The sequence below is a fragment of the Arachis ipaensis genome, chromosome B04, assembly GCF_000816755.2.
Source record: "Arachis ipaensis cultivar K30076 chromosome B04, Araip1.1, whole genome shotgun sequence".
Lineage (NCBI taxonomy): Eukaryota > Viridiplantae > Streptophyta > Magnoliopsida > Fabales > Fabaceae > Arachis > Arachis ipaensis.
Genome location: NC_029788.2, coordinates 98,800,911 through 98,813,322, shown reverse-complemented (window position 1 = coordinate 98,813,322; position 12,412 = coordinate 98,800,911). Strand labels below are relative to the sequence as shown.

The 12,412-nt window shown below is 36.2% G+C and overlaps 2 protein-coding genes across 3 annotated transcripts; one reads left to right on the top strand and one right to left on the bottom strand.

The window, feature by feature from the left end:
• LOC107639534 (proteoglycan 4) lies at window positions 698-4,817 on the top strand. 2 transcript variants are annotated; one of them, XM_021121392.1, is made up of 5 exons: window positions 698-1,320; window positions 1,406-1,517; window positions 2,381-2,495; window positions 2,688-3,650; window positions 4,308-4,471. In XM_021121392.1, exons 1-5 carry the CDS (start codon window positions 1,194-1,196, stop codon window positions 4,332-4,334), a joined length of 1,344 nt encoding a protein of 447 aa, XP_020977051.1. In that variant the 5' UTR covers window positions 698-1,193; the 3' UTR covers window positions 4,335-4,471. The 2 variants fall into 2 exon arrangements, with proteins under 2 accessions (XP_020977051.1, XP_016198551.1); XM_016343065.2 differs by having other exon boundaries at window positions 717-1,320; window positions 4,328-4,817.
• On the bottom strand, window positions 6,455-7,085 carry LOC107637916. Its single transcript, XM_021120199.1, has 2 exons — window positions 6,784-7,085; window positions 6,455-6,712 (listed from the first exon to the last, which is right to left on the bottom strand). Exons 1-2 carry the CDS (start codon window positions 6,971-6,973, stop codon window positions 6,564-6,566), a joined length of 339 nt encoding a protein of 112 aa, XP_020975858.1. The 5' UTR covers window positions 6,974-7,085; the 3' UTR covers window positions 6,455-6,563.

Sequence of the window (12,412 nt, the reverse complement as noted above, 5' to 3'; positions counted from 1 at the left end):
CTTAGGTCTAAGAAGATTTCGACTTCGGACTAGTTAGTTCCCGAAAAAAAAATCAATTTGATCCTTCTATCAATTCATCAACTAAAACTTAACGGTGATGTTTATACTGACGTGTCTATCTATGAAAGATAATCATGTATATAACAATTTTTGTAGCGAAATTTCACTTATTTTAATAGAATTTGTAATAAATAGAGAGCAGTTAATAAATGGTATATGAAAACTCAAAAGATAATAAATACTTCGCTGTCTAAAATTACATCGTTTTCCTGCTCATATAACAGTAATGAGACATGCACCACTGTAAATAATAAAACACATGGATAATTCTGTTTCATTTCGCACTATTAATTGACAGAAGAATATACATATCTACCGTTTGCTATCTTAAAGAACCTTAATACTTTTTTTATTATTTTTAAAGACTAATTAGTCCAAAGTCAACATTTTCAAGAATTTAATTGTCACTTTATTTTTTTTTTATTTTTATTTTTTTTTGTATAACTCTCATGATTCTAAAAATTATATAAGCATACCTTGTAATAGGAAAGAGAAAAGAATTTCTACCCGAATAGGGGGCAACTTCATTAAACTTAAAACATGTGAAGCAACTTTAATGCCAATTCAAATTTCAATATTATAGATTTAGGAAGATTAAGAAAAACCCATTTCGAATTTCTTAATGTAATAAATAATAATGTCAGCAGAACAATTAAATAAACCGCATAAATTGAATTCAAATCTAGTCTAGTGTTGTTTTTTTTTATCTTTGGTCTATGTCTTCCATTTTCAAACATCTGAATGCCAAACAGTCAACTACGGACAAAGTTGCACGCAGCAACAACCACCACCACCGCAGCTTCCAACATTGTCATAGCAAACATAAGATCAAAATCTTCGAGCACATTCAAAGCACAACACACCAATCTACCTTGTACATGTGATCTGAATGATTGATTGATTGATTGATTCACCTCTCTCTCTTGCTGAGTTTCTTAGCTTATTGGAACTTTGAAGGCAACTTGTGTTGACACCATATCTATTCATTCTTAGATCCTTGTGATACCCTTTTGGCTCATCGTTCTGATTGAAAGAGTTCAACTTTGGAACTTGGTGCTTGAGGGGATAATCAAAGGTGTGATCTTCTGAGTTCTTGTTTTTAACATCAGAAGAGGCTTCTAGAAGCTGAGGTGATGGTGATGAAGGAGAGAGATGAGGAACTTGCCTTGTTCCTTGAGATGAGGAGGAAGGAGAAGGAGAATGAGAAGAACAACCTGCTCTTTCTCCAAGATTCTGAGGAACTTGATTTGTCCAATTTGGGTAAGTTTCTTTTTCTTTTACACGCCCCTTTTCTTTTTTCATGGTGCTTTATTATGTGAGCTTATGCTGTTCTTGTTCACTGCAGAATCCAGTAGAGAGAACTCTACCATTTCTAGGATCGTATCTTCAGTGCCTCCTAGGAAGACTGGGGTTGAAGAGTTCTTGAATTCGGAGAATGATAAGTCTGATTATGATTGGTAAATTGGGTCTTTTAATTTTTTGTTAATTGTTTAATTTGAGTCATACTCATATGAGAGTATCTAGATCTTGTAGATTATTATAATTGGATTCAAAAGGGAATTTTAATTAAACCTTAATTTTCTTGTGGGCCACTATTTTTATAGCTGATCTGGTGTGGAACTGATAGTAAATCAAAATGGTGTGCTAGTTTAGTTGAAAGTAGTTAAAATAATGAGATGAGAAGTATATAAAAATTGCAGATAATTATTTCATAAGTTGGCTTTTAGAATGATAAAAGTGTATGATTGTTTTCTTTTTGTTTTTGTTTTTGAGCAGTCCCCACTTGAGATATCTTTTTATGCTTTAAACCTTAATTGTCTTTGTTCTTATCATTATTCAAGCATGATGAAGGGTTCATAATTAATTTCTTTCAATCATCAGTTTAATATCATACATTGTTAAGGAAAGTTAACTACTTTTATCTACATGAAAATATATGATTGGGTGTTGGTATAACTTGAAATTTCCGATTTCTAATTTTAACATCAAAGTTGATTCTGGTACCTTTTCTGATCCTCCAAAAGAATTAAGTTGGCATCAAGCTTTAGTTTTCAAATATACTCCTTCAAAATATTCATATTGTTGCTGATTTCAAAAATTGAAACCTTAAGAAGTGGAAAAACAATTGTATTCTCTTTGTCTGCAACACACCAAGTTGCTTCTTATGTAAATTTGGACTTCTCTGCTATGCTGAAATTGTCTAAACTGAATAATATAATCACATATGACTCATTCATATTTTCTGGATTTTTGTTGCATTATAATCTGTGTCCATTGCAATGGCATCCATCGTTCTGACGAGAAGTTTGTTCTGTTTTAGGCTTCTTTCGCCGCCAGATGCTCCTCTTTTTCCAACTCTTGAAAAGGAACCACATATATCAGTAAAGAGCGAAGCAGAGATTCATAAAACTCGTCCAACGGCATTAAAGCCTAGGGTGTGTATGAACAATTTAATCTATCTTAATTTGTGTATGCTGCAAAACCATAACAATTGGTTGGATGCACCAACCTCAAATTCAATTGACAAGTTATCTTTTAAAATTCCACATATGAATATTTGAGACATTCTGTTTTCTTTCTCTAGTTGATTTGATATGTTCAACTTTCTTGTTATTATCATGTTACAGGTTTCTAATATCCAAGTAGAACCTAGTTCAAGAACCAAGTCCAATATAGTCACTAAGAATAATGTAACAATGCCAGGGCATGGTTCTTCCACCACTAGTAACAAAAAGCCTTCCTCATCTGGGCCTCCATCCTCGGCTTCCTCGAGGTCTTCAACGCCCTCTGGAAGGTCAACATTACCTTCTACTACTAAAACCTCTAGGCCTTCCACACCTTCCTCCAGGGCCACCTTAACATCTGCAAAGCCTGCAGCTCCATCAGTGAGATCATCCACGCCTACTACTCGATCCACTTCCAGGGCCTCAACACCAAATTCAAGATCTTCTTCGACAGCTCCTAAGGCTTCTCAAAGATCAGCAACACCTAATCTTAGATCATCAACCCCATCAAGGACACTTGGTGTGTCTGCTCCTCCGACTAGGCCTTCTTCTGCTTCAAAAGCACGCCCTGCAGCTGCAAAGAATCCGGCTCAGTCGCGTGGTATCTCACCATCAGTTAAGTCTAGACCTTGGGAGCCTTCACAAATGCCTGGATTTTCTCTTGATGCTCCTCCGAATTTGAAAACATCGTTGCCTGAAAGGCCGGCTTCAGTCACGAGGAGTAGGCCTGGAGCACCTAGTTCCAGACCACCATCATCTTCTGGCGAGGCTACCAGCAATGAAAAGCCTAGAAGGCAGTCAAGCGCGCCGTCCAAGGGGCGGCCTTCAACCGGGTCTGCCTATAGTGGTCAGAGCTCCTTGCATGCTTTGAGTAGAGCTCGTTTCACTGATGGCGACGAAGATAGCCCGGTTGTCATTGGGACAAAAATGGTTGAAAGAGTTGTGAACATGAGAAAATTGGCACCTCCTAAGCATGTTGATCATCACTCTGCCAACAACAATTCTAATGGAAAATCTTCCTCTGGTAGCTCTGGATTTGGAACTACACTCTCAAAGAAATCTTTGGATATGGCAATGAGGCATATGGTATGTTCATAACTTTATGCATTCTGTTTCATGTGTCGTTAAAATAACTGCTAAATTAGTAGTACATTGAGAGTTGTTGCTGTAAAAAATTAACTTAAGCAGATCTTGAAGGTTGTGATTTTCATACCCGGGAACTTTAGGATTGGTTTCTCTCTCTTTCCCCTTTCAGATATTCATCATGATGGAAGTTTTTCTCTGTTTTTTTGTTGGTTAGAGAGAAATTGAAAAATGTCGTTTATACGAAAATGTTTGGTAACCAAAGAAAATTAGCCAAAAATAGCTATAACTTGCCTTATTTAGTATTTATTAATTGTTGCGACAATTAATGAATACTAAATAAGGCAAGTTCTGGTTGTATTTTTTGTCTCCCTAGCATTACCAATGGGCATAGAGAGGACAATCTCTATAGGTGTATTTTCTTTTAATCTAACTAACGGATGAGATTAAATCATTAATAATTATGAATAATTACAGTTAGACAAGAATAGAAGTTTATATTATAATAAATTTCCAACAGTTGCCACTCTCTAGAAGTAACTCACTCCTACATGGCAAGAAAATATGGTAATCATGTGTTGCTAAAATACACGAGTAAATAAGATTACTTGAGTTATGTCTGTTTCATATTAGGCAAGCCAGTTACCAAGTTATCTCCGGTTTCTTTTCTTTGTTGGCAGGATATAAGACGAAGCTTTCAGGGAAATATACGGCCACACGTAACAAACATTCCGGCCTCTTCCATGTACAGCGTGAGATCCGGTGGTTCCTTGAAGAGCAAGGCAGCTGGTGTTTCTGATTCTCCTCTTGCCACAAGCAGCACAGCGAGCTCTGAACCGAGTGTCAATAATAACTCCATATCTTGTGACGGAAGCGAGGTTGGAGAGAGCAATTTTGGAAGCTAGAGGTGAAATTCGCGAAGTGCTCTTGCCATTTTATTTTCTTTGCCGTAGAACAAGCGCCAGCGCATTTTGTGGAATCATGTTCCTGGCAAAATGTACTAATGGTTGAGCCTCTGAGGATTGTTTGTACAAGACATTTTACTTCAAAGTTTAAATTGATGAGCTCGTTCAATTGTTTTATTGAACACTAAATCTGCTGAAAGGTTCACAGTTGGAATCTAGAACAGGTTTAGGCTTAAATAAGTGCAACAGATCAAATTTACTTGAACATCGTTTCTTTGATTTTTAACAAAATAATATCTCTTGTTTTCAAGATTTTGTAAAAACAAAAGTTGAAATCATTAAATCTGTTTTTATTATGCTTTTCTAAATCTTGTAAAAGTAAGAAACATTAAGAAGAAATCAAGAGATTATAACAGAAAGAAAGCAAATCCTAAAGTTTCTTATGGCTGGTTTCTGTCTTTGAAGGCTTTTCTTTTTAAGTTTTAACAGACTTAACTGCTTAGTCTTGCCTGTTATGTAAAAAAAGAGAGATGAATGATTATTGATATTTCATCTAATGAGGTTTTATTTTGTTGGATTTCAAATCATGTAACTATAGTATATTGGATTTCAATTCACGTAATATAATAAAACATATAAATAATAATTGATATTTTGTCATTATTAAATAATAAATAGAATAAAAAATAACATTAAAAAGGATTAAAAATATTTATTGTTAGAATTTGTGCACATTCACAGATTAAAAAAACTAAAGAATAGATCGACATGAGTATAAATATTTATTGTAATTGTTTTTTGGACACGGTGAAATGTTTTCAGAATTTGTTCCGTGCATTTAGTAAGAGCTTCTTACATTAAAATTTTGGTATTCTTCGTTTTAGAATTCATTGTCAATCAACAACATTGTTACGATATGGATGTCCATATCCATCTACTCAGCATGATTTATTCTTCCTTTGAAGTTCTATTGGGAAGCACAAATATTAAAGAGTGCATGCTTTTCCAATATTTGTAAAGTGAATCTTTTTACTAGTATAAATAGAGGAATAAGGCTGAGGCTTCGATACACAAGCAAGTAATAAGAAATCAATTCTCTTTTTATGTTGCAATAAAATACTCTTCTCTTTATATTTCTACTACAATTCTTTCTCTTCTTTTATTTTATAAGTATTTTAAACACTCTTTTCTATTACTCTTTACATATAATATTAATAGCAATATTAATCATCTTTATTATATTGAGATAGTAATTATAGTACTAGAGTCTTCTATTTATACTTCTTTATTTGATATTTATTTTACAACACGTTATCAGCACGAGACTCTGATAAAATTTTTAAGAAGACTCAGATAACAAATTTTTATTATGTTGAAGCTCTCTCATCTTGAATTTAATGCTCTTGATATATCTGGAAATAATTATTTATCATGGATACTAGATGTTAAAATCCATCTTGATTTAATGGATCTTAAAGATATCATTAAGGCTGAAAATAATGCATCTCAGAAGGATAAAGCCAAAGCCATTATTTTTCTTTGTCGTCATGTTGACGTATGATTGAAAAGTGAATATCCCACATTAAAAGATCCTGCAGATATGTGGAAAGACCTTGAAGAAAGGTACAATCATCAAAAGACGGTGATACCTCTTCAAGCCCGATATGTTAGAGAAAACTTTATCGACCTTCCATGCCTCGAATGTGCTCCTGCAGTACCAATCGAGAAAAATAATTTAAAAATAGCCATTCCGGCTCACGGTTCAATCCAGAACCAGCCAATATTCATAATCATACACAGCCATTCCGGCCCATAACAAAACAACACTTCAACCATTCTACATCATCAAATTCATAAAATCGGCATTTAAGCCACAAATCACTTTTCTCACATCCACTCGCATCAGTATCCATATGTAATAATTCCAGTATATAAGAATATAGTTTTTGGAAAGCGCCCCTACCTCAAAATGCAAATTCATAATCCAAACGCCTCATAAGTTCTTTTTGCCTCAACTCGAAATCAAAGGCAGCTTCAAAGCACAGCCCCACACATTTTCGCAGCAGCATAAACAGCTCGGAATAACAACACGAAGCAGCTGCGATTTCGAACCGGCCCCGGCAACAGCTCCGGCGGCGGCCAGAAGCTCCGGTGGGTCATCTATAAAAACCGCGCAGCATCAAAACCTTCTCAAAATCTAAAATGGCAGAAACCTCAATTAAAACCCTTACCGGAAGAGTTCTCCGGCGACGGCAGCGAGGTTCTCCAGTGACGGCAGTAAGGTTCCCCAGCGACAGAAACGGGCGAAAGCTCCGGCGATGCTAACCGAGGCTTGCCGGTGGCAGAAACGGTATCGATAGCTCCGCGTAGTGGGTCGCGTTCCTGCACGCGCCACTGGTCCGCATCTCCCACCCTCAACATCGCGCGACCTCTCTCTCTCTCCTCTGCGACGGGAAATGCAGCGACAGCCCGGCTCCTCACGCGCGGCGGTCCGGCACGATGACGCCGCGACAGAGTCTCCCTCTTTCTCTGTCTGGTTCGGCAACATCAGCAACAGGATGGACTTGATGGAAAGCAGAACGGCGAGGCTGATCAAAGAAAGCACGACGCCGACGGGCATCACGGCGAAGGGCGACCGCAGCAACCCAAGCCCCGCGAAGTCGGCAGCGGACGTGTTTCTGGGCAACGGCAGTAGCGCGTGGTCCCCACTCTGCCTCCTCCTTCCAATGGTGGCGAAACCCTCACTCTCGAATCTCCCCTTTTTCCTGATTCTGTTTTCTTCTTCCACGGAACAAGAAAAGGAACCATGGGTGCTACTATGGGTTTCAGGTTTGGTGAACTTGCTGAAGGTGAAAGGGAAGACAGGGTAGGGTTTTCGGCTGCTAGGATGAAGGCCTTGGGGTTTCATTTTTGAAAATTAGTGTTAGGGGCATTTTAGTAATTTCAAATGAAATTGGGGAAAATATAGTAATTGAAACCTAATTTAAATCCAACACTATTTGTATATAGAAAAATACTATTTGCTCATCAATCTTACAGATTATTTTCCGTAAAATGCCCAAATCAAAATAATTAGAAATAATATAATTAAACCTTTTATTTTCTAAAGTAAAATTCAATAAATCAAAAGTTGCTTTAATTTTATTTAATAAAGAAATTTCTGAAATTAAAGCTACGGAAACACTGAATTTGAAATTAGCTATTGATAGCCCTTTTTCAAAGGTTTTGGGTTTTACATTCTACCCACCTTATAAAAATTTTCGTCCTCAAAAATTGATACAAAACGAAGAAAATTTCATAACAGTTCACCCTTGAACACATTTAAGGAAGAAGCAAAAATATCTCAACATATATATATGGTTTTCAAATACTTGGGTTGTCGTATGCATAAGGATACAAAGGTAGGAGTGTGGTTGCAAGGCAAACGTTACAAGATAGGCTCAATGCAAAAGATAACATGGTTCAAATATGTGGGAGTAAAGTAAGACATCGAAGGCTATAAAACATGATGGGGTTAAAACGACGTGCTTAACATCCGTACACTAATCTCATATCAACCTCAAAGTTTCAACTTTCCAACTCCATCAAGCACTTTACAATCCCCATATTCGATCACAAGCCTGACAACTGCAAACCCGTTCGCAAGGAACAAAACACCCAAAACTCATAACGTTACACACCTACCGCTTCAACTTCCGTATACACATATCACATCTTAAAGAACTAATGCATCGCGTTACTACGTCTACAAGTCGCATGTGATATCAAAACAATTCTCGAGTTTACTCAAAAGGATACAAGATTCTAGCAAGGAGGAACAATATCAAGGATAATGCTCATAGATTTAAGAGAATGTATCCAATTCCCAGATAAACAAAGACGCTCAAGCAATGAAGTTTACTAGTAATAAATCAATTGACAACTTCAAAGATAACCCTTGGATCCAAGAAATTCAATAGGACCAATAAGAAGAGAACCAAAGCCTTAGATCGAAACAAATTCAAATTAAGTCGAAAAAGTAGGAGGTTTACAGGAAAGAATATCTCGAACCCAAGACAAAGCTCACAGAACTCAAGAGCATAATTAAAATACTTCCGAATACATTGTTCTTAAAAGAATCGAAAAATTGCAAAAAGAATTACTTCGCAGTCTGAAAGAGAAGTTAAACAACAAACATCCTTCAAGAGAGTAACAAAAGCATAAACGTGGCTTTACTTCAATACAATTTCATGTTGAAGTAGATTTTGTAGAGTTCCAAAAACAAATGCACACAAATTTGGCTAAGAGCTAAAATATTTTCTCAAATATTTTAGAATGATAGTTAGGTGCACAACTTAACCAAAAGCAATCATAAAACTTGGAAGAGATATCAAATGCTTGTTCAAAATCTCCAAAGTCCATATTGAAACAAGCGTGTATAAAATCTTAGCGAGGTCGAAAGAGAAAGTTAAGTTCTATTTAGGAAAGAAAATCCGAGGTAAAAGTTTGCTATAAATTGGTAAAGGAATTAAGTGTTGCATTACAAACAAACCGGTTTCCAATAAACAAGGAAGCTTTTCAAAACTTCATTTAAAATAGCGCATGCCAACTTTAAATTAACTTCGTCAAAATTGAACAATGGTTTCAATCTCAATCAAGCAACAGAAAATAATTTCCGTTTAGTATTTCTTCAAAGAGAATTCAAAACTTCTTTAAAAAGTTCAAAACAAGACTCCAAAAGTGTTCTTGAAATCACCATCTCAGAAGAACATTCAAGAAGTTTAAGATGTACTAAAAAGGAGTCAAGCCATGCAAGAAAGGATCTTAAACCAAGAGAGTTCAAACAAGATCCACTAGGCATGAAACATCAAACAAGCTTTTAATTGATTCAAAAGAATACAAAAGTCATATGAAAAGACAACTCAATCATTAGTAATTTCTCAAGGATAAATCTTTAACTAAAAACTCTGGTAGAGACAATGAGAGGATAAATGATGCACTATTTTTGAAATGAATCAAACTAACTCATAAGAATGAGATTCACCAGAGAAGGAAAGCTAAGATTGATTGTAGTACTCCCAAAAGGTAGATGTATATTTAAAAACAAAATCACGTATGACATTCATAGAGGTGAAAAGCTTAAGAAGGAGCGAGTCTGTTCATAAGAAAAAAAAGCTATGAGTCCAACATTTTCAAAAGAACAACAATGATATAAATCATGTAGTATGCTAAATCAAACTCAAATCAAAATGAATTAAGTAAAGTTTATCCAACGAAACTCAACCGAGACAAAAGTGGTAAATCCTTTCTTTTCAAAATTTTGAAAAATATTCCAAATACATAATCAATTGAAGATGTGCATTGGAACTATAACAAAATTACTAGAAAGTCAAATTGTATTTAAAGTAAATGCAGTTCCGCAAACCAGTAAAAGTACAGGTGAGGTATTAGAAATAAATAGTTGTTAAACTGTATAAGAAATCTTCAAAGTTCCACATATAGATAAGTGTACTAGTCAACAGCAACTTTTATAAAAATCTCAAAATTGGCTATAATCACTGTCAAGTAAGAGAAAACTGAATCAACAATTTCTCAAAGAATGGACTCAGAACCCGGAGTTAAAAGGCACAGTGCATTAAGACAAGTTCAAAGCTATATCAAAGAATACCTGAATCAAGAAGAACTCAAACAGAGAAAGATAGATGTAACAAGGATTGCAAACAAGCATATGCAATTAAGATCAAACAAGAATGCATAGGAATAGAGGAATAGAATTGAAGAATCAAACTACTTTTCAAAAGGATTAGCAAACAAGAACTTCATGTTAGGACATGAAAGAACAGGTCGACTCGAACAGAATTCAAGATACACACTGAATAGCCTCGAGAAATAGTTTCTAACGTTCCCAAAACCCACGATTCGCTTTACTCAAAACTCGTATAACATCTATGATAACCCATCAGTGCCTTCATATACATAATTCACTAGTATTAAGCCGGCCAAACTTAATACCAAGAATTATGCAATGCAAGACTAACAGCGTTAATCAATAGACCGTCATGTGCATAAAGCTCTAATCCTCGTCATTCGACAAGACCTAAAACATGACAAACACTCAGAGTATGCAACTGAAGCATAGTCGGTCCATTCCTCAGGCTCTACAGGAAAGACCGCTCTGATACCATAATGAAACACCCTAACTACCAAAGTTAACGCTTCCGGCTGCGCCACTCTGATAGTTCGGACATTACGACGACTTTTATACTATTTAATACTAAAATATGAGCCTGTTTAAAACTTTAAACTACAATACCGTTCCCAAAAATACTTTTGTTCGATAATATACATCCATAGATACCATACAACTTACAAAAACTCACAAAGGATACATCCATATATATACATAGATATATATATCATATTACAAGCATTAACCAATACAATTCCTATCCCTTTTACAAAATGTATCAAGATAAAGGCGAGGGTACAATGAATAATAATCTAAAGCAATACAGAGCATATCAACAACTAAATAAACTCTTTGTGACTTCTACGCCCATATCCTGAAAGGGGAAAAATGTAGGGGGGGTGAGAACATCATCCTCGAAAGGGTTCTCAGTAGAGGGTTTTTGGGAATTACTGTAATAGGATACGTGAAGATAAACCGTACTAGTGATTAATAACCGTCTTATGCCTCTTATCAAAAACTACGGTTTACAATAAAAGTAAAGTCGGAAATCTTTTCTGAAAGAGGAACCATTCAATTCTCAAAAACTCAAAAGCCTTTCAAAACGGTTTACTCATGCTGAAACAAAATAGCCTTTCATAGTTTATTCCAAACCAGAAACACAAAACCGAAATCAACCATCGGTTCATCACATTCCAACCACGGCCCTAGGCCCAAACAATCCAACCATCAACCAATCACCACAGTCCAACAGAGTCCCAGTAGCAAACACAAATAGGAAGATGCAAGCACAAACAAACAGCTACAGCAAGTAGAACAAGTAGCAGTTAATATCAAGTAATCACATAGGCAAATCAAGTACAATATGCACACGCAAACAATGTCACATAGATGCATATGATGCATGCCTGTCTCTAGTGGCTGATGATATCATCTGTCGGTTATATAGCCAACCCGACACGTCCTGGTAGCTAACCATGGACAGAAACACCCATCGCAGAGCAAGTAGGTTTGAGCTACAACCCCATTGCTACTACCCGCTCAACCCAGAGCCAGTGGAATAACCACTACTGCGGCTACTACCCAGGCGGGTGTTTAAAAGCTCAACCTGGAGCGAGTGGAATCACCACTGCTACCGCTACTACCCAGGCGTCACAGTCTCTGACCTGGAGCAAGTGGGACGAACCACAACCCTTGCTACTACCCAGGTATCTCAAGCATATATTCATTCAGTTCCAGCCATGGATCAACATCCATCTCAGCCATACGGCTTAAATTCATAATTCATAGTCAGCCATACGGCCCATAACTCATTCGGCAATCAACCATAAATCAATATCATACACAGCCATTTTGGCTCACGGTTCAATCCAGAACCAGCCAATATTCATAATCATACACAGCCATTCCGGCCCATAACAAAACAGCACTTCAACCATTCAACATCATCAAATTCATAAAACCGGCATTTAAGCCACAAATCACTTTTCTCAAGCCATTTCACTTTGAAATCAAATTTCAACTCTTTTCAGCCTTGGCTTTAAAGATCTCATTTCTCAAATCATCTCAGGCTCATAAGCCAAATTTACTTAAAGTGAATTCCTTGTTTAAAACAAAGCCACCCTCGGCATCCTCTTTCCAAAACTTCCAAAACCATGGCAAGTTAAGGATTTATTTCAAAGTATTAAAAACCA

Excerpts from the sequence above, each read along its gene's own strand:
- LOC107639534 (XM_016343065.2), top strand. The coding sequence starts at position 1,194 with ATGGTGATGAAGGAGAGAGATGAGGAACTTGCCTTGTTCCTTGAGATG. Across the intron at positions 1,321-1,405 it reads ACTTGATTTGTCCAATTTGG|AATCCAGTAGAGAGAACTCT; the intron begins GTAAGTTTCTTT and ends TGTTCACTGCAG. Across the intron at positions 3,651-4,327 it reads ATATGGCAATGAGGCATATG|GATATAAGACGAAGCTTTCA; the intron begins GTATGTTCATAA and ends CTTTGTTGGCAG.
- LOC107637916 (XM_021120199.1), bottom strand. The coding sequence starts at position 6,973 with ATGTTGAGGGTGGGAGATGCGGACCAGTGGCGCGTGCAGGAACGCGAC. Across the intron at positions 6,713-6,783 it reads GTCGCCGGAGAACTCTTCCG|ATGACCCACCGGAGCTTCTG; the intron begins GTAAGGGTTTTA and ends CGGTTTTTATAG.